At 48.5% G+C, this 21,234-nt stretch overlaps 1 protein-coding gene and 1 non-coding gene across 13 annotated transcripts in view; one reads left to right on the top strand and one right to left on the bottom strand.

The window, feature by feature from the left end:
- The window catches only part of Prkag2 (protein kinase AMP-activated non-catalytic subunit gamma 2), a 271,437-nt gene that overhangs the window by 157,557 nt on the left and 92,646 nt on the right, over positions 1-21,234 (top strand). For all 12 annotated transcript variants that reach the window (XM_041640579.1, XM_041640574.1, XM_041640573.1 and 9 more), the window contains one exon: positions 15,047-15,261. In XM_041640579.1, the coding sequence (XP_041496513.1) occupies positions 15,047-15,261 (215 nt within the window). The remainder of the gene's footprint in view (positions 1-15,046; positions 15,262-21,234) is intronic.
- LOC121440073 lies at positions 4,136-4,242 on the bottom strand. Its single transcript, XR_005973327.1, has one exon. It is a non-coding gene; the product is annotated as a U6 spliceosomal RNA (small nuclear RNA).

Below are 21,234 nucleotides of genomic sequence, written 5' to 3'. Positions count from 1 at the left end.
CATCGCAGCCCCACCTGGTGTCATGTAAATGTCACATTACCCTTGGCAGGGCTTCTCAAATAGCACCTCGGAAACTTGGCTGTGGAAGGACAAGAAAATCTGACATTGCCCTGGGCCTGCTAACTATACCGAGTTCTCTGACCATGGCTGGGCACCTACACACACTCAGACCCCTGGAGGACAGGACCAGCATTCGCACTGGCAAAGACAACTTGTGGCCAAGAGGGACAGGGTCACCCCAGCAAAGCATCCAGGAGCTTTGTGCCGGGCCTTTGGCATGAGGCCATGGAAATAAGGGGTAGGAGACCTAGTGCGACTGGGCAGGCAGGGTCAGAGGGGAGTTTGAAGAAGCTCTCTGAGTAGCTGTGTGTTAATCAACCGGAAGCAGAGTGGGGATTTCAACACACGGCGAGACAGCATGAAAAAACCTGACACACTAAGCAAAGTAAGCCAGTCATGAGAAAACCAAAGGAGTGTAGGACTTGCGCTTGGGAAGATGAAGGACTTAGGGGATGGACGGCCACACAGTGTGAGTGACATACCGCTGCCCTACACACTCTGAAATGATAAGTTGTACACCATATGAATGCATTAGATATATTTTACTTTTAAATTACATGTGTATATGCATGTGTGTGTAGTTTAAAATGGCAAATTATACATTGGGTGAATGTTTTCAGTGTATTTTATTTTTAATTTTGTGCATATGTGTATGTACATGAGTCTGATCTATGGGACACCTTTGTTTAACAAGCTTACAAGAAGCATGACTCCTGAAAGAACAAACGGCTAAACTGTTTATCAGAATTTAAAACATAAACCCAACAAAACGAGAGGCCACAAGTGTTGGGTCCCTGGAGCTGGAGTTACAGGCAAGGGCGAGCCACCTGCGGTGGGCCCTGGGGACAGAACTTGGGTTATCCACAAGAGCAGTGTCTGCTCAACTGCTGAACTGCCTTTTGCTCAATTAGAAATTTAAAACTTATTTTTTTTTACAACAAATTAGCCTATTTTCTATGTCAGATGGTTTAGGTTGCTATGACAGTGTCCCACTGGCTAGCTGGCTTCTCCTGACAGCTAGGCCTCCCAGCAGCAGGCTCCTCCCACACCCCACTACTCCTGCTGTAGCACCCACGCGCCAAGCCACCCCAGTCAGGAGGATGTTGTGGGCTGTTGCATGAACCAGCCATCTCTTACTGACTTGTCCTCAGCCATGGGAGCCACTCTGACAGGCACACTGGGTGATGGGGAACCCTGAGTTACAGACTGTCTACTCAGAGACCTCACAAAACAGACTGGGAGCCCAGTCTCTGAGGAGCCGTAGCTGGCCTATTCTTCTCAACCATTGCAGCCTCTAGGTAGGAGTTCATGGTTGTGCAGCTAGCTCTCTTATCCATGGAGCCGTCTCTCCGGCCCTGAGAGTTCTTTCTGTATGGTGGACACAAGCCTTTAACACACATGTAATTGCAAGTGCCTTCTCCATGCCGTTTGTCTTTTTCAGTTTCCTTTGGGTTTGTGTCTTAAATTCTGACAAAATAAAGTGTATCCACTTGTTCTCTCGTGAGCTATGCCTCTTGGTAGCCCTGTTAAACAAGGGTGTCCCCTATAAGATCTGCAGTGTTTCATGAGTGGGAGCAGTGTGCAAAGAGTGTGCCAGGCAGGAGGTATGGTGGCAAGCAAGACTCGCACCATTCGTGCTCATTGGAAGAAACGAGATATATAAATAAAAGATGGCCTGCAACACTGGCACCCTGAAGGCTGGGCTCCAAGGTGAGACCCCGTCTCAATAACAAAGGGCTAAGGATGCAGCTCAGTGGGATAGCCCTTGCCGAGAACACACAGGGGTCTGGACTTCACTCCCCGCTCAGAAATAGTAGCCCCACAGCACACTGATTTTCTGATGTTGGAATGTGCAATGTCGCTAGAAGGAAGAGCAAGCAACACCAAGCAAGAAAGCAGAGGAAACTTTTGAAAAGTTGCACAGAGCAATGATAGAGGCAGGAGTGGAGGAGTGGATCAAAATCATTAGAGAGTCTGATTTCTCTAAGCACAGTGCTCTGGTTCTAGAAATTCAAAGAGAAAAGTGATATGGGAACCCCAGGTACAAAGAGACCCACCCTAGGCCCACAGCTTTTGCGTGGCTGCTTCCCTTTTGAGAGCAGTGCTCAGTGACCTTATCAGGGCCAGGCTCCATCAGGAGGCAAGGTTAGGCAAGGTTTGAGCCAGGTATAAAAACATGTGCAGAAAGGAGAGCTGGGTCATCAATGCAATGGGTCAGGTGGGTATGGAAGAAGGCAGGGGGCTTTGCCACTGTGGAGGCCTGCACATCAAGGGCCAAGTACTCCCTCCCTGTGAGACATGACCTAACAGTGGTGCTTACTGCACATCCGGAGCTGGAAGCATCAGGAACCCAGGCATCCCTGGAAAGGAGGGTCCCTGTCTGGGTTTCTGCCAGTTCAGATGTTACCTCTCCCCTTTGAAAACCCTAGAAAAGATCCAGTGGGCTGCTGTCATCTTTTATGACTTCAAACTCCCACATTGCTACTGCATTGAGAGGCAGCAGAAAAGGCAGTACCTATGTCCCCACCAGAAGATCCTCCATTCCCTCCCATAGGCATGGTCCTTCCTTCCCTGCCTCTCCAGGGAGACTGGCACCTATGCATCACTAAGGCCAGGGGTCAGTACTCACAATCCCTTTCTTTCTGAGAAGAAGGAGAACAGCTGAGTGCTCAGAATGGCTCTGAGCAGACGTTGCCTGGACACCTTCCCAGCCTCCCTAGCCATCACGCTGGTACCTCAGAGCCCAAGGGCTTGGCGGGCTGTGTCAGATGATGTGTCAAGTCAACAGAGCCCCAGGAGAGCCCTGCTCAGAGTCCCGTGGCAGCTGGCTGTGGTCAGCCTCCTGGAAGGGAATACCCAGCCTGGCCACCAGCCATTGCCCAGGGAGAGAACACCGCAGGGGAGCTAGGCAAGAGGACATTAAGCACAAACTCCATGGTGCCAGCCCTAGCTGTTCCTGCCTTTTGAGCATGGCCCTTAAACCAAGAAAGGCTTTAAGTACTGTGGTCTAGACCCCATGTCCCCACGTACAAGTGTGTTCTAGTTTTCCCAGATTCCTGCACATTTGAAAAACTAGGGCATGCCTCAGTAGGGACAATAGCTCAAAGCCCACCTGGGACCATCTACCACCATCTCACCTGCTCTGAGCCCAGACCCTGGATGATGAGGAGATCCAAAGCTACCTTTCCAGAAGAGGTTCAAAATAGAGCCCTCAGGAGATAGTTCAGGGAACTGGAGAGATGGCTCAACAGAGGACCCAAATTTGGTTCCCAGCACCCACATGACAGCTCACAACTGTCCATAACTCCAGTTCCAGGGGACTTTGCTATTATCCTCTGGCCTCCACTGGCTCTGCACTCATGTGGCACACAAACACATATGCATGTAACACACTAGTATAAAATTTAAAAACAACTGGATAGGCAGGGATAATTTGGGAAGCCACACAGCTAGAGGCTTCTGTGGTCTGCAGTGGGGAAGAGCCACCATCACTGGTTCTGAATAGAGACACACAATTGAATGACAGAAAGTGCAGAAGCAGCACAAGGTGTGTTGACAGATGTTTCTGTCCTGCCAGGTCCCATAGCTGTTCAGACCCAAAGAAATACACAGAGGTCTACGTTCATTATAAACTGGTTGGCCTATTAGCTCAGGCTTCCTATTAACTCTTATAACTTGTATTAGCTCATAATTCTTGTCTGTGTTAGCCACATGGCTTGGTACCTTTTATCAGCAAAGCAGTCACATCTTACTTCCTCTATGTCTGGATGATGACTGCAGACAGAGCTTTCTACTTCCCAGAATTCTCCTGTTCTGGTTGCCCCACCTCTACTTCCTGCCTAGCTACTAGCCAATTAGTGTTTTATTAAACCAATACAACAAACAAATCTTTATAGGGTACAAGATCATTGTCCCACAGCACTTCCCCTTTCTTTCCAAAGCAAAATCTCTGAATCTAATCTCCTTTGTTTAGCTTTTTTCCTGACTATTAGTCATAATAACTTGTAACCAAAACCCTAAACAAAGACAAACATCCATAAACCATTTTTGGGGAATGTGGGTATAGTTTTCTAGGAAAAATATGTAACGCTTCATGAATTTGCGTGTTGTCCTTGCGCAGAGGCCATGCTAATCTTCTCTGCATAATTCCAGTTTTAGTGTATGTGCTGCTTCCCACAGCAAAGGTGTAATACGTGGCTTTAAAGGCATGCTCTAGGAGCTTCTCTGGTGGCAGTTCCCAGACAGCTATCACTCTGGCTTTCTGTCAACTCCTGCCCTACTCTCCTGGAAAGGGGCTGTTAGTGTTCAAACAGCTCCTATGGTTTGAACAGTAGGTCTGTAGCTGGGGGCATTGTTTGGGAAGATCTGGGAATCTTTAGGATACAGAGCCTGGCTGGTTGACATGATCAACTTGAGGGTGGCCTTCAGGTCTGTACCCCAGCCCAAGTGTTCTGCTTCATAATTGATCAAAAATATGAACAAGTCATACCATAAGCTCCACTACCATGGACAGTGCCCCAGGCATGGTACCTTCCTGCCATGATAGGCTAATATCCCCTGAAACTGAGCCAGAAATAAGCCTCTCCTTTCTGATTCTGCTCCCATCAGGGATGTTGTCACAGCTATGCAAAGATTAACAAACAAGATCTACTGAGGATTCAGGTTTTGTTACTCAGGCTTGCAGAGTGGGCACAGCTCCCGCTAGCAACTGGCACAGTGGGAGTCACATATCTGGTAGGAAAGGACCCAGGGGCATGTTTGGTGACTCCTTGGCACATGCATTCTAGAAACCAAACTTTAGGGTTGGAAATACCCTGATGTTATTTCAGAAGCAGAATGAGCAAGGAATGTGTGTGCTGGGGTTCGTGTGTGACTCCTTACAGTTCCAAGGGTCCAAGGACTCAGTAGATTAAGAATCACTTCTTGGAGCTGGGGGATGCCTCAGCTGATAGAATGATTGCCCAGCCTACACAATCCTGGGTGCAATTCCTATCACTGCATAAAACCACATGTGGTGGTTCATGGTTGTCATCCCAACACTAGGGAGGTGGAGGCAAAAGAATCAATCCAAGATCATCTTTGTGTACATAGAGGCTATCCTGGGCTACATGAGACTCTCTCTCTCTCTCTCTCTCTCTCTCTCTCTCTCTCTCACACACACACACACACACACACACACACACACACACACTAAATGAAAGAGGAAGGGAGGAAGGAAGGGTTTCTTTAACAGTTCCTGGGGAGTTGTCCCAGCAACTAAAACTATGACCATATGGCCGATTCCAAACTAGGAATTCCCAAAAAGGCTAGAGATGGAGCGCCTTCCTCAGTGCAGTGAGGGAGCACTACCATGCAGTTTCCCACTCAGTCAGGGACTATCTGGAAAGTCCACATTCGGAGGCCTGGTGGCCACTTGACCTTCCTTGATCTTAGTTCCAAGTTCACCCACAGCACAGCCCTGTTGCTTTGTGCCTTGGAGATGCCTGGCTGCACTAAGCAGCCAGCTCTGCTGTGGCCGCTGCCCACCGAATTCTGTAAGCAAATGCCTCGGGGAAATCAAGGTTACAGTGACTTCTCTGGTCCCAGATAGGCATCCAGTCTCCCTCTAAGAACACATCTGAAGGAGATCCGTGTCACACGTTTGTGATTCCAAGAGTGACCACAATAGGCCCAGCCAGAGCCACAGCCTGGCACAAAGACTCCCACAGCCTTGCCCAGAGCATGCTTCTGCAGGCATCTGCCCAGCAACTGCCTGGCTCAGCTTGGATTGCTGCCACCCTTGGTAGTAACCCTCATTATTAGGATACAGCTACAAAATTACTTATGGTGCCCTCTGCACTTAGCCTTTAAATTTTTTCCCTGGTCTTTGCACATGCATATAATTTAATATAGCCTGTGTCTTCTTGTAAACATTTGCTGGTCCCTGGAATAGGAGGCAGCTTGTTCATTTCCCAGCCACACAGACTCCCGAAAATAACCACAGAGAAACTATATTATTTAAATCATTGCTTGGCCTGTTAGCTCTAGTTTCTTATTGGCTAGCTCTTACATCCTAAACTAACCCATCTCCATTCATCTGTGTATCGCCATGCGGCTGGTTCCTCATGTCTGTCTCTGGCTGAGGCTACACGGCATCTCCCTGACTCTGCCTCCTTTCTCCCAGCATTCAGTTTAGTTTCCCCACCTAGTTCTACCCTGCCCTATCACAGGCCAAGGCAGCTTCTTTATTCATTAACCAATAAAAAGCAACACATATACAGAAGGACTTCCCACACCAAGTCCCTATAAATGTATCATTCTCTGGAGAACCTCCGTCCTTTTACTGTTTGGACTGACAGTGGTTGTGACATCTGTATGTGGAAGCTCTTCTAGCACAGGAGAGCTGCACCTAAGCGGTCATGGGACTGGCCTGGGCTCTGGGCTGAAGCTTCACCTCTCAGAGCCTGGGCCTCCTCCATCCAAAAGGAGATGATGGGAATGGGCTGGCAAGATGCTCAGTGGGTGAAGGCACAGCAAGCCTAACCTAATGACCTGAGTTCGATCCCTGGGACTAGACGTGTGTGGTGGATAAGCAGTTCCTGAAGTTATTCTCTGACCTTCACACAAGCACTGTGGCATACATTAACATGTGTACACACACAAGTAAATGTGATTACTGTTTAAGTAGATGAAAATAATAAGCTTGGAAAATAGCTCAGTTGGTAAAGTTAGTTCAGTTCCCAAATTCCACATTTAAAAAAAAAAAAGCCAGATGTACTAGTTCCTGTTTATAATTTTAGTGCAGGAGAAAGGGAGACATGGGCAGATCCCTGAGGTTATCTGCCATCCAACCTGACCTAATGGAACCCCAGGTCACTGAGAGAGCCTGTCTCAAAAAAAAGTTCATAGCCCTTGAACAATGACAATTGAGGGTATTCTCGGGTCTTCATGTGCACACATGTACATGTACACACCATGCATGTAAATATTACATGCATGCACATATGCGGTACACCAAATAAATAAAGCAAGTGTTGGGGCAAGTGTGCTCTCCAAGCACTGCTGATTCTAACCCCCCTTGGTTCTCTTGGGACTATCCATATTTTGTCACACATATACCCCCAAATGATACCTGTCCCCTTTGTGATTCCACAGATAACTCATTATCAGAGAGGACCATGAATCACTGTGCCAGGATGTTCTGATATCTCCAGCATCCTATAACATCCCTGAGAAAGTCACACATGGACCTAAAGAGCAAAAAACATCAGACAAAACCTAGGCGTTCTTTTGCCACTGGGCTTCTTGGAGTCTGAAACATACCCGCAACCTTTGAGCCTCTGGGTCTGGAAGGAAGGCTTTCTGAACAGAGCTGGTCTTACCTACCATGGGCCTTCACTTTGGAGGCGATGCTACCCTGAAGTGCCCCACCTAAGCCTGCTCATCAGTGTTCAGCATCTTCCATTCCCATCTAGAGCACGTTGAGGGTTGTGTTCTGTGTCATCTTTGTCACACTTTTGTCTTTACATTAAAATGTAAACACTTGCAGGGAGAACGATGGAGCAACGAGTAGCAGTTATACACACAGGGTCCTTGTCAGAGGGGACCCAGATCCAAGCCATGGTCCTTGTTCTTCATAGTGTTGGGATATGATTAGCCAAGGGAAGCTGGGTCTCCTGTGAAGTAGATACAAGAGATGGCCCGTGTCTTACCGTGTGGTCCCAACTGCGGGGCTTGGATTCTCACAAGGAGAAGAGGGTCGACAAGAATCATCAAGGGAGAAAAGGGACAGGATCAGGTCCTGATGTGAGGTCCAAGGATCCTTGCAGTCACTAAGAGTCATTCTCAGATGCTGATAGTTTCTCTATTCTGCCTCTCTGAGGCTAATATATATATATATAGTGTGTGTGTGTGTGTGCGTGTGTGTATTACATTGAGAACACATATAATATACAATGGTATATATTAATAACATGTTATATGTTTTATATTACTAGTAATATATGTATTTCATCCAAGACCACATATCGAATAGGCTGAATGAAAAAGCAGATACATAACATTTTCTCTTGACCCATGTATTAAAGGCATTTATAATACCTAAAAATATATAGCACTCCTTTCCCTTTTTGTTTTATTTTAAATATATATTAGTGAGAAATTAATATCTATAGTTCTAAAAACTGACTGAGGATGCCAAGGAGCTGTTGTTTATATGGTCATAAGTATCTCTATTCATTATATTAGAAACTAAAACCAAGGGGCTGTAAAAATACTGATTCATTTACAAATGGCAAAACATAATTTTAAACAGCGTATTTGTAGAGAGTGTAAAGGGTTCCAAAGTCAATGTTTTGCCTGACACAGTGGCAGCAGGCACAGGCTCCTCCCAGAGTCTGGAGCCAGGGATGAGGACAGGTGGAAGGGACCATGATCACTCCCACCAAGGCAGGTGATGGCGAAGTGGCCTAGAAAAGTGACCTAGCGACTCAAATTGTAGGTCAGAGAGAAAGAGAATAAAATGACAGAACTGACTTGTGGGAAAACATCAGGTGGAAAATACCACTGGGGAAAGAGGGTCTGCTAGCCCAAAAGTCACCTTGACATAGAGTACTTACCCAGGAACAAACGTAAGGGAGCAAACTAAAGCACAGAACTGGGCTTGGTTTTTCGTGTTTGGTTGTTTGGGGATTGGCCGGTTGGTTGGTCTTGGAGACAAGGCCTCACGTATCTCAGTCTGGCCTCAAGCTTGGTTTGATAGTGGAAGATAACCTTGAACTTCTGGCCCTCCTGCCTCCTTCTCTCAAGTGCTAAGATCACAGGCGTGTACCACCATGCCCCGTTTATTTGGTTCTAGGGATAAAACCAGTACCTCGTTTAAAACAGCAACAGAAGCCAGACCAAGTTGCAAAGGCCTATAATCCTGTTACCCCAAAAGTTAAGGTAGGAGGAGGGCAAGTTCAGCTTCAGCCTGGACCGCAGTTCAAGGCCAACCTTGGATAAATTAGTGAGACCCTGTCTCAAAATAAAAACTAAAAAGGGGGCTGAGAATATGGCTCAGTGGTAGAGTGCTTGCCTTGCATGCGCAAGGCCATAGGTTCAAATCCCAGTACTGCAAATGAATTAATTAAAAGTCACGGCAGAGCCCTCCCAGAGGGAAGACACGCTACGCAAACAGTCGCTGGGCAGCTGCTTCTGCAGCTTCCAGACTCCAGTGTCATAAGCACCAACTGTGACTCCTATAGGGTCTAGTGGTCTATGTCCCCTTTGACAGTGCATGGCTCTCCAGCCACAGGGATTTTTGTCCTCCCTGTTCGTGCCTTTTTGTCCAGCACCATCCCTATGCCACTGCTCCCCTTACGACCCCCAAACTAAGAACCCTAATCAGGCCCTCATCACTATGACAGGCAATTTGTACCTCAGAAAGCCACACTGCCATTCCCCACCCCCACCCCATGAACAGTTGCTATTTCCCTGGTCTATTAGATTTGCAGTCAACAAAGTGAAGTCTGTCCCCTCTCTGTCTCCCATGTATGAAAAGGCCAATGCTGTCTCATGGCTCCAGCTTGGTCCATTCGCACAACACGGATCCGAGCACATGCATACCTCTGCAGCACTCGGCTTATTTGTATCTGGTCATATGAGGTGGGCATGCTTGGGGGCCCATGGTGAGTTAGGGGTAAATCCAGGCCCAGAGCTCAGAGTTTCTAAAGCCCAGGCCTGTTCTTCAGCCTTGCCCAGCAATCGTAAGGGCAAGGCTCTCCTCTCCGCTGGCATCTCTGTCCTGCCTTCTCCTCCCACTTCTAGGCCGCAGCTCCCACTGCCAGCATGGCCAGCCAGGCCCTGTGAAGTCACCGGCTCATGGCTCCCCGGTGTCTGGAGACACTTGCCTGGCATTCTGTCTGGCTGCCAGGGTCCATTTCAGTTCACTCACTGGGCTTATTCATGGGCTCTGTGGCAGCCAGGGGGAAAAAAATCAAAGCCATTGTTCACCCTCAGTGCTGACAACAGCCCTCAGCAAGCCCCTTCAGAAGCCAAGGAGGGCTGCTTCTCAGAAGAAACCTAATGAGGGAACCATCTGGCTTCCTTCTTGGGTTGCCATGCGCATCCCCACCTCGTATGAAAGTCACCTGCACTGGAGACCATCCATGCTGCTCTCTAGGTCAGAAACCCCGTCCTCAGATGTTAGAGGACCTGCCCCCTCTGGCTACAGATTGGCTGCCCCTGTCTGCGTCCTTCTTCCCTCCGGGGACACATGCATTTAGCACAGGGGTATTTGGAGGTGCTCGATCTGCTGTTGGTTTTGCCCTTGTCCCATTTCCTCCACCACACCTGAACTGGGCCTCTGGCTTCCTCATCCTCCTGCACCAAGCTGGGCCCCAGAGGCTGATGTGTAGAACAGGCACCTGGCTCTTGTAGATAGCCAAGTTGTAGTCTGTCTAGTGAGAAAGTACTAATGAGTCTATGTAAACACATCTCAGGAAAGCTATGAATGGAGCCCAACATGGTCATAATCTCACTTAAAACATTATGAGATTCTTTTATGATTTTTCTTTTGTAACTTGATTGTGTGGTGACTGAGCATAAACTTCATAAACGACAGCAGCCGTCACAACATCAAAAGGCTGGACGCGCCGCCCTTTTGGGTTGTAAATGAATGGAGTTGAGAGGCGGTGTTGTCCTTCTTGCCCCTTGATTTACTAATGGGGACACCAAAATTCAAACAGAAAATCACTCAGGAATGTCCTCACCAGCCCTATGGCCTTTTCTAAATAATGACTGAGAAGCCAGAACCCACGTGGTGACAATTGATCTATGTCCCTGCCAGTTTGGCGAGAAAGCTGCCTGGCCAAGGCCACCCAGTGTGAGGAGCACTCAGAGTCCCAGGCCCAGCCCCTCCTCTGCACACCCTTCACCCTTCTTAGCGCCTCTTCCTGCCTTTCCGAGAGCCAGGTATCTCCAGACTCTCTTTCCCGTTGACCTGTGAAACCCTTTCCAGAGAAAGAGTTCTCATGGCTGAAACAGAATTTTACGTGATTTTACATCTTTGGTCCTGTCCCTTGATGGCATCTCAATTTCTTTATGGTAAAGGAGTTTGGGAACTGGAGTCAGTACATATGAACTCCACTATTAACTTGACAAATGGAAGTGGATAAGTAACCAAATGTTCTTCAGCTACAGGGTAGGTGGCTGAGAAGCAGGCGACCCAGGATGTGTGGCAGGCAGGAAGTGCTGCAGGGTGCTGGAAGACATCTCACCCGCCAGGGGGAAGAAGGGGACATGCTTTTTTGATTCTAGGAAGATCCTCCCCGTACCCCAAGCTAATCACAGGTTCTCCACATATGTGAACCTTGCCCTGCATCTGGCGTTTCACCTATCCCTTTGTCTGACACAGTGCCCTTCCCCTTCTGCTGTGTTTGGTATCTAGAATGTTCCCAGTGACCCATCTGTTAAAGGCTGGGTTCCCAACTTGGTGATTATGGGAAATTTAGGCAATAGGGCTTGGTAGGAAGTCTTCAGTCCTTGGGGATGTTTTCTTGAAAATCATTGTGGGTCCTTGGTCTCTTCCTCCTCTCTTGTGACCTAGCCGTGAAGTGGACTATTGCCACACCCACTTGTCACTCTGGGCCACCAGTGGCCCAGAGCAGTAGGATAACCCATCACGGACTGAAGCCATAAGCCTGGATAATCCTTCTCTTTTGCTAAGTCAGTTGTCTTGTGTGTGTGTTGTGGTCCCAGGAAGCTGCCTGACATGACCTCTGGAGTCACTGTGCATTCGTTTCCCTCATGCGAGGTCCTGGCTCAGAGAGGAGAGCAGGGTGGAGGTGAGGCAGCAAGGTGGAAGAGGAAAACACCTCACGTCCTTAGAAAGTGGCGATAGAGTTACTCTTTAGGGGCAGAAAGTCATCTAGCTACATCAGAAATAGGATATCCATCCCAGCAGCAAGGCCTCTCTGCTTGTTTCTCCCCCAAGGAGATTGGCCAGTACTCGCAGTGGCCCAGTGCCCCACAGCCTTTGGCCTCCTCTCCCAGCCTCCATTGTAGTGGGTTAGGATCTTTCAACATTTGCACAACCTACAATGAATAAGGGCCCCAGAAGTTTGATGGCTCGTACCTTGTTGAGCCCTCTGGAGCAAGCTGCCGACGCTCTCTTCCAGTGGTTCACACTGGAAAGGTGAATGCTAGCTACCCAAAGGACCAGCATGGAGTTTTCCCTGTCAGTGAGGCCCCTCACCCAGTAGGGACAGGACTTCATTCCGGGGAATGGTGTGAGTAGATAGCTTCTTGCCAAGATGGACAGACAGACCAAGATGTAGAAATAGGGGGGAGGGAGGGAGCCTGTCCTCCTCAGACAAGAGTCAGCTCAGGATGACAAGGCCCTGTCTCTGGTTCTGGTGAAAGTTACACAGAACTGTAGAGAAGACTAGGGTGGGGTCTGACCTGTGCTTAAACATGTGGCTCGCCAGCGGCTCAGAAAAGAACAATATAGTACACACTTGTATAATTACTTTTCTTGTTGCCATGACAAAATGCTGACCTAAACAACGTAAGGAAGGAAGGAAGGGTCTCTTTTGGCTCATGGTGCGGTGCAGTCCATCGCAGCAGGGAAGGAAGGCATAGTAGTAGGAGCTAAGGCGGCCGGTCACATTGCTTCTGCAGTCTGGAATAGACTGGATGCTGATGCACAAGCAAGCATTCCCTTTTGTTCAGTCTGGGACACCCAGTCCATGAGATGATGGGACCCACAGTTAAACCTCTCAGGGAACACCCTAATAGACACAGCCAGAGGGCATGTGTCCCTGGAGATTCTCAATCCCGTCAAATTGACATGAAGATTAAACATTGCCCACCAATACCCACAGTGTAGAGCATGGGAGTAGAATAGATGTGAGGGGACCACTTTCCTTCTGCCGTTCCCTCCCTGGAGACAGACGTGCAGATCGGCAGGATGCAAACACTGTAGATATAAAATCCTTTCCTATTCTTCAAAACTCCGGATGGCATCATATCACGCCCAGGACTCAGTGCCTCTTCTACTTCCCAGCTTCCTCACATGGAGAGGATGGTGAAGCTGACCCCTTCCCATCAGGCACCGTGCTGCCGTGGCTCACTCCTCCCCTTGACAAACAGGTGGGGGTGTGAACCCTGCTTTCAAAATCAGCACCACAATAACCCATCACTCGGTGAGGAAAGCAGAGCTCACCTGTACACATGTGTGGGCAGAGAACAGCCTTGGGTATTGCTTTTCAGGTGACAGCCATCTTAGTTGTTAGGGGTTGTTTGGGTTTGTTTGGTTGTTTGTTTGTTTGTTTGTTTGTTTGTGACAGGGTCTTGCATTTGGCCTGGAGATTTCCAAATGGGCTAGGTGAGCCCCTGCGATCCTCCTGTCTCTGCCGCCCAAAACTAGGATTCCAAGTATACAGCCACTATGCCTAGTTTTTGTTTTGTTTTGTTTTGTTTGTTTTAAGTGGTTTCTGGGAGTCAAATTCTGTTGATTCTTGCAAACCAAAACACTTTACTGAGTGACCCGGCTCTCTAGTCCCTGATCTGTAATTTTGATCAGTAAAAAAATGGCCTCCACGGAGGACATGCTCTTCTGAGTCTTTGGAAATGTGTTTGTGGATGAGGTTTGAACCAGAAAGTCTGAATGGAGACTAGATAAAGTTGCAGCCCAAGGGAATTTTGACTGCACTCCATGGAGACTGGTTATCAGTGCTTTCCATCACACTGGGCTAGGGAGGCACTGGAGATCACTGAGGACTGACCGCCCCTGTCTTGGCACATGGAAACCCCAGACCTTGGAAGGTTGTCTATGGCAATCCCTAGGATGTGTGTGTGTGGCACAGGTTTTGTTTTTTGTTTTATTTTTTTTTCAGTTTTGACCTACCTGGCCCACCCTGCTCTGTTGTACCTCATCAGCCCCCATTCTATGCCCATGAGGAGTTAGGCATGTCCACCCAGGAAGCACCAAGCAGGGCTGGGTGTCTGGTTGAGACTAAGTAGAGAGAGGAAGGATGAAATATCTTGTTTGACACTCACAGGTAGCCTGTTCTGACCTCACTACAACATTTAAAGATTTGGTCAGCAGTGAAGGAAGTTCAGGGCCAGCCACGGGTATATGAGACCCTATCAGAAAGCAAAACAGAAGTCAGAACCAAGGCATGGCAGTGCCGTGCGTCTTCCACATTATGCGGGGCAGACTCTGTCCCCATCTCTTCTGGCTTCTGGTGTTGCCAGCTATCATTCTTGCCTTCTTGTGTGTGCATGTATCACCCTCTGCTCCAAGGATCTCTCTCTCTCTCTCTTCCTCTCTCTCTCTCTCTCCCCCCTCTCTTGTGTGCACACATATGTAGCTATGTCTCTTTATTTCTTCTCCTCCTCCTCCTCCTTTTCCTCCTCCTCTTTAAAGGCAGGGTCTCACTGTAGAGCTGACTGACCAGGAACTAACTATGTAAACCAGGCTGGCCTCGAATTCCCAGAGATTTGCTTGCCTTCATCTCTTGAATGTTAGGGTTAAAGGCGTGTGTCATCGTGCCCAAACACCCCTTCTTTCATCAGGACACTCACCATACTGTTCAGCCATGCAGTCATGTGGTTTCTTCAGGAGTGACCTCGGTTCTGCTGAGCTCACTATGCGTCTCCCTATAAGCAGCCTCCATCAATATGGCTCCATGGTGTTTGCTGTTGGCACAAGCCTGATGGGGATGGAGAAGGAATCACCCAGTATTGGCCAAGGGGAGGGCGAGACCGTGTGGAGGAACGAAGAGGCCAGCCCTAATAATGTCAGGACTATGTGAACACCCCAACAAGGGGGCCTGCTCACACCTCAGCATGGATGGCGAGGGTGTTTCTGAACCCTGAACTTCTAAGAGGCTGCCAACACACTTCATAAACTCTTCCCTGATTCCTACATTTAATATTTCAGGGGTTTTGTCTCTCAGAACCAAAGAGCCCCCTCTTCTCTGCTGAGGTTACACTTCTAATAAGTTCTGTTATCTCCCTGCAGCCTCCAGCGTCTCCTCTTCTCCATCAACACCAACCCAAGTGACCAAGCCGCACCCGTTCCCCCTGGAGTCCTATAAGCAGGAGCCTGAACGCCTAGAAAACCGCATCTATGCTTCCTCGTCCCCACCGGACACTGGCCAGCGCTTCTGCCTGGCCTTTCAGAGTCCAGTGCGGCCTCCACTGGCATCCCCCACACACCATGCTCCTCTGAGAACCGTAAGTCTGCACCTTCTTCCCAGGGCGGGACTCGACTAAACTATGGGAGGGAGGATGGATCTTCCCTACACCAGTTGAGGTTGCGCACTGCTAGCATTTGTGAGTTGTATTGTCATAAGTCACAGGCTGAGAGAAACATACAATTCCAGTTGACATGGTAGGAATCAAAGGAGAAGCTGTCATCCTCTACTTCTTAAAACTTTGGAAACACCATTTGGACTGGTGCTAATCTGTCACTAGCAAAGCAGAATAAGATTATAAAAAGAAAAAGAAAGAAAAGAAGGAAGGAAAAAAAGGAAGGCAGGAAGGAAGGAAGGAAGGAAGGAAGGAAGGAAAGAAGAAAAAAGAAAGGAAGAAAGTAAGGAAGGGAGGGAGGGAGGGAGGAAGGGAAGGAGGGAGGGAGGGATTGTATTCTAGAGTTTTAAGATCTGACATCACCTGACTCGAGTTGAGGTAGACTCTAAGTTGTCACTTGGAGGAAGTGACTATGTCTTTGTGGCTGTCAGAGGATTAGCTGAGAAGGCCTGGGGTTGTTGATGGAGAAGGCCAGATTCCACACACACACACCCCTGGATATTGTCCAAGCTGGCACAGTACCCCTAGTGTGGAGACCCTACCCTCAGTGGTAGGTTTAGTTTGAATTCGGTCCTCTCAGAGCCCCAGAGCCATCCTTGAGCTCAGTGAGGATGCGACAGCATAGACGGAGCCGTGTCATTCGGTCGTGTTGGTTTCTTTTCCACCAAGCACAGTCTGTCCTCCATGTCCCCTGGAGACTGGTTCCAGGACCCCGAGGGTACCAAGATCATTGTGTACTTAATCCCCTTTATAAAATGGCATGGTTTTGACATGATGCCTAGGCACGCCCCCCTGTAGATTTTTAAACCATCTTTGGAAGACATCATGGTCAGTCTATTGTATCACATAGACAGTCCTTACAAAGCACACATAGCCAGTGCAGAGACAGTCCTGCTCCAGATATTCCCAGTTTGCAGTCTATTAAACCTGCAGGTGCAGAACCTGTGCAGAAGAGACCAAGTATCCCACACCCTGGAGGCTTGAAACAGCACATCGCATTTCTTCGCCCGTTCTGAAGCTAAAGTCCAAAGCCGGTGTTTGGGTGGGGCCTCGCTTCCTCCAGGTTTCCAAGTGCCTCCTTTCTCTCCCAGTATTGAGCAGCCTGGATATTTCTAGGTCCTCACTGTATCCCCTAAGCCACCTTCCCCTCTGTGTCTGCTTGTGCCCCAGTGCCCCTCTTCTTAGGACACTAATCCTCCTGTATAAGAATCCATCTCAATGGCTTCACGTGGATGTAGTGACATCCACAAAGACCTTATTTTCAACTAAAAGTCCCATTCGTGGGTATTACACTTAAAACATCAGCATATCTTCTCGAGAGATGCAGTTCAATCCGTACCAGTTGATACCTTTGGGGGGGGGGGCGGGCGGATGTGTTTGCCAAGCAGAGTACATACCATGATTGCCCCTCCATTCATTCAAGCAGGGCTTTATTAAAGGGGGCTTGTCGGTGTCCATGTGCATGGCCAGGGTTAAGCTGCCAGGCATTGTCTCTGCCCTCCAGAGCTTACACACTTGCTGGCAGTGTATTGAGTAGTACTCAGGCAAACAGCTAAGTCAGCGTGGCAAGTTGATGGCTGGAGCTGACGCAGTACCAGCTGAGCTGGAGTGATGTGAGAGTTTAAATAGGCAGAGCGGCAGGAGAAAACCTTCTAGAAAAGAAAATGAGCCGTGACTGGCTGTGTAGCAGACAGACACTCGCAATTGACAGGGATGAGTCCAAGGTTGTCACGCTGAGTGAGATAACCCAGACACGGGAGGGCAAGCACCGCATGGTCTGTTTACATAAGGTCCCTATGCTCATGATCTGTTCACAGAAGGTCCCTATACTCGGCGCTCGTGGTAGAGATGGAAAGTGGAGTGGTGGCTTTCCAGGGACTCAGGGGACAGAGTGACATTTTCGTAAATTACTTTTCGTTTATTAGGGGGGTGGGGTGTAGTGTGTGTCAGAGCATTTGTACAGAGAAGTCAGAAGCCATTTTTCCAGTCTCTCTTCTTGTACCACGTGGGTCTCAGCGATCAAACCCAGGTCCTCTGGCATGGCAGTGATCGCCGTCACGCACTGGACCATCTCACCAGTGCTGGGGGTACTCTTACTGGAAGTTTCCCTTTGGGAAGATGGAACAGTCTGGGAGATGGGTGGACCCACGACAGCATGGGTGCATTTATCTCACGGAACTGCGTGTTTACAACTGTCCTCTGCTGAGACCTGTAATGTGTGTACCTCATCACAGCAAAAGAATGATCCTGCCCAAGGTACTCATGTACTTAAAGCTGCAGAAAACCAGGGTGGCCACCCAGGGCTCCCCGCTTGTGTTTTGAAATGATGCGTTTCAGGAAGTGGAAAAGAAGGGCTGAGGAGATGGCTAAGTAGGTTAAGTACATGCCACACAAACACGAGGACTCAAATTCAGATCTCTGCACCAATGCAAAAGTGGGGTGCAGTCGAACAAATCTGTAACCCCAGTTCTGGTTCGGAGTGGGGACAGACAGACTGCTGAAGATTGCTGGCCTTCCAGTCTAGCTGAATTAACTAACTTGAGGTAAGCCTCAAGTTCAGTAAAGTAACCCTGTCCCAAAGTATAAGGTGGAGAAGCACAGAAGAGTCCATCCAATGGTCCCCTCTGGCCTCCACATGCTTGCTCACACACAAGGTGCACACACTCATTGTAACACACATGTACATGCATATATCCCAAACAAAAAAAATTGGAAAAGGATGTTCCCACTGGCTCCTTGCCTTTGGCACACCTAACCACCTATAAATGTCACCCTGGGAGGGCTGCCCCCAGCCCAGTGCAGCCAGAGGGTCTGCAGCCTCTGCAGCCACAGTGGAGCAGGTGGTGTTTGAAGTCCATACAGAATTTGTCCCTTTATAATTGGATTTTGTCGGATGTCTTTAATTTATGGGCTGCTCTTTAAGAGCTTGACTGATTTTGTTAATTTTGCTACTGGCATAATCTTCATGAAGAGATACGAGCTGCTTAAAGATTTCTGGGCCCTAAAAATATTTCAACATAATTTATCTCTGCTCTGTAGAAGAGGGACTCTTTCCATAAACAGGGATCATTTTTTGTAAAGTCAGCTCCCATGAATTTTATTCTACAGTTGGAAAGGAACGAGGGTGAATATTTGTCTTTAGTGACAGCACTTATCGAAATCATTTTTTATTCAGCGAACAAATGCAGGCTGGCGATGTGGCTCAGTGGGTAAAGGGCTTGTCCTGGATGCAGGAAGCCCGGTGTTCAGGCTCCAGAACCACAGAAACCAGGCTTGGTAGAGGGTTCTTATAATCCCAGTATTTGAGAGGTAGAGACAAGAGGCCCAGAAGTTCAAGGTCATCCCCACCTACCTAACAGTGGCAGTTACGTCACCCCACTTCACCATGACCTGGGCAACACTGCCTGGACCCCTGTATGGCCAAGGGCCAAAGACATAGCCTGGAGTGGGGATGGGAAGTAAAGAAGTGATGATAGGTATGGACTCTCTCCAGCAGCTTGATGTGGGGTCACAGAGATGCTCCTGTGCTTGCTCCCCTGCCTAGGGAGAGGTGCTGCCCATGGCAATGACACGTCCCATGCCAGGTAACTTAATTAAGACACAGGCCAACCCAGTGTAGACAGCCCCTCCCTGAGACCTTTCTCAGGTGACTCTAGGTTATGTCAAGTTGACCATTGAAGTGTGCCCATATTCACAAGCATGCGCGCGCGCGCACACACACACACACATACCTCTGCTGCTGCTAAGCGAGCACTCCACTGCTAAGCTACACCCTTGATCTTGGAATTTTACTTTGGGGCTGTCTTGACTCAGAATCCCTGAAAGCAGAGTTTGGGGTATGAGTATTATTAAGCATCAGAAAGAGGGGAGGGGAGGGGAGGCCCTAAGCCATGATATGGTCCCAGAGGAAACTGAACTGTGCCCCATGAACTTGGATCTCCAGAACTGTGAGCCAAAATATACTTCTCTAATTCCACAGCAGCTTGTGCCGGTGTTCTGCTGTGGCGGCACAAAGCTGATGAACGCGGAGTCCAGCATCAGGGATCTGGAGGGTGTGGTCTCTTGGAGCCCTCCCACCTTGACCCCAAGCCTCTTCACCTGCTTGCATCCTTCATAGTCCCTCCCCCCCCACACACACACACTTCTTGTAAGGATCTCAGTCCTTTTGAGCTACCCTGTGAGCTCAACTTCCCTTGCAGGGCTGGGGACTTGGCTGGCAGTCTTGTGAATTCTAAGTGTGCATCTAGTCACGTTCCAAGCCCCCTCCTCTAACCTTAATAACCGCGTCATAGGCTCTGTCTCACAGAACAGTAGAGCAAAAGACAATCTTAAAAAAACAAAACACATCAACCAACTTCATTGGCAAGATCTCTAGTTTACCTAGCCTGGAATATTGGGGAGGACCCCGACCTTATATTTTGAGACAGAGTGTCTCACCAAATCTGTGGCTCTCTTACTCAGCTAGAGTGGATGTTCCAACAAGCCTTGGCGATCCTCTTGTCTCTGCCTCCCTAGAGCTGAGGTTATAAAGGCCTGGTTTTTATGTGGGTGCCGGGGATTGAACTCAAACCCGCGTGCTAACACAACAAGCACTCTGTGGACGGTGCCTTCTCCTCCACACGGGCTTTTATTTTGTGCTATTCTTCTTAGGATCGAAAAGCTCTTCACTGTGGTTTGCTCATTACATACTGTTTACCTGTGGCAAGCCATCGTCCTGTGCCCATAAATGCATGTAAACATGTTCCAATTAAAAACTTTCTCAGACAAGGTCTCATATATCCTAGGCTGGCCCCAAACTGTGTGGCTGAGGGTGACCTTGAACTTCTGATCCTCCTGTTAATACCCCCTAAGTGCTGGGATTGTGGATCTGCTCTCTGTGGTGCTCAAGATCAAACCCAGGGCTTTGTGCATGTGTGACAAGCTCTCTGCCAAACGAGTCACATAGCTGCCCTACACTGTTTTTTAATTTTCAAACAACAGCACTCTAAAAATCTATAAATATTTCAAATCACATGACATTGAGAAGTTTTCGTGTGTACTACTTGGTTTTATATTCCCGTCTACCACTTCAGATACCCAGCGACGACCTAATAAGGACTTGCCCTGAATGTGTCTGTCCAGAGACGGCCAACTAACGTTTCTATCGCTCACTCCGCACTACAGATTAGCTACTTTAAAAATAGTGCGGGGGGGGGGGGGAATGACATCGGGTCAAGAAGCAGGAGCTGCTGAGAGGGTCACAGAGATGGAGCTTTCGCAAGTGTCTCTGTGACAGCCAGCCAGAGAGCAGCTTTCCTCCTGGCTACTAGAAGAGGATTTGAGGCTGCATTCTTTCTAGGCCCCTGCACTGTCCAGAAGCAGAAAAGAAGGCGGGGCCCAAGAAAGGAGCTCCACCCATTTCCATGAGCAATGGCAGGTCTTCAAGAGCCTTGTGTATTATTTTCTTCAGGGCTGAGTGCCAAGGATATACTAAATCTTAGATCTCTCTGTGTCTCTCTCCCTTTCTCTCTCCCTCCCTCCCTGTCTCTCTCCTTCCTTTTCTCACCTCCCTCCCTCCTCCTCTTCCTTATCTCTGAGTGGTAGGGTGGGATACAGGTAGGTGTGTGTGTGTGTGTGTGTGTGTGTGCGCGCGCGCGCTTGCATGCATGTGCGCATGTATGTGATAACGAAACAATCACAAGAGGGAAAGAAGTCTTGAAGGGAGGTTGGTGATGGAGAAAGGAAAGGAAAATAGGATACTCATGACATCCAGGGAGAAGGGTGGGGAGGAGGCCAGCAGAGGGGCAGATCCAGAGTCTGGGGAGTCAGGGAAAAGCCTAACCAAAAATAAGTATGAAAATGTCATAACAAAGCCCATCAAAAGTGCAATAATTGTTTTAATGAAATGAAAGGAGGAAG

The sequence above is a fragment of the Microtus oregoni genome, unplaced genomic scaffold (assembly GCF_018167655.1).
Source record: "Microtus oregoni isolate MIOR12 unplaced genomic scaffold, Mior012 000064F_ref0000363, whole genome shotgun sequence".
NCBI lineage: Eukaryota > Metazoa > Chordata > Mammalia > Rodentia > Cricetidae > Microtus > Microtus oregoni.
This window is presented reverse-complemented; position numbering and strand designations above follow the sequence as displayed.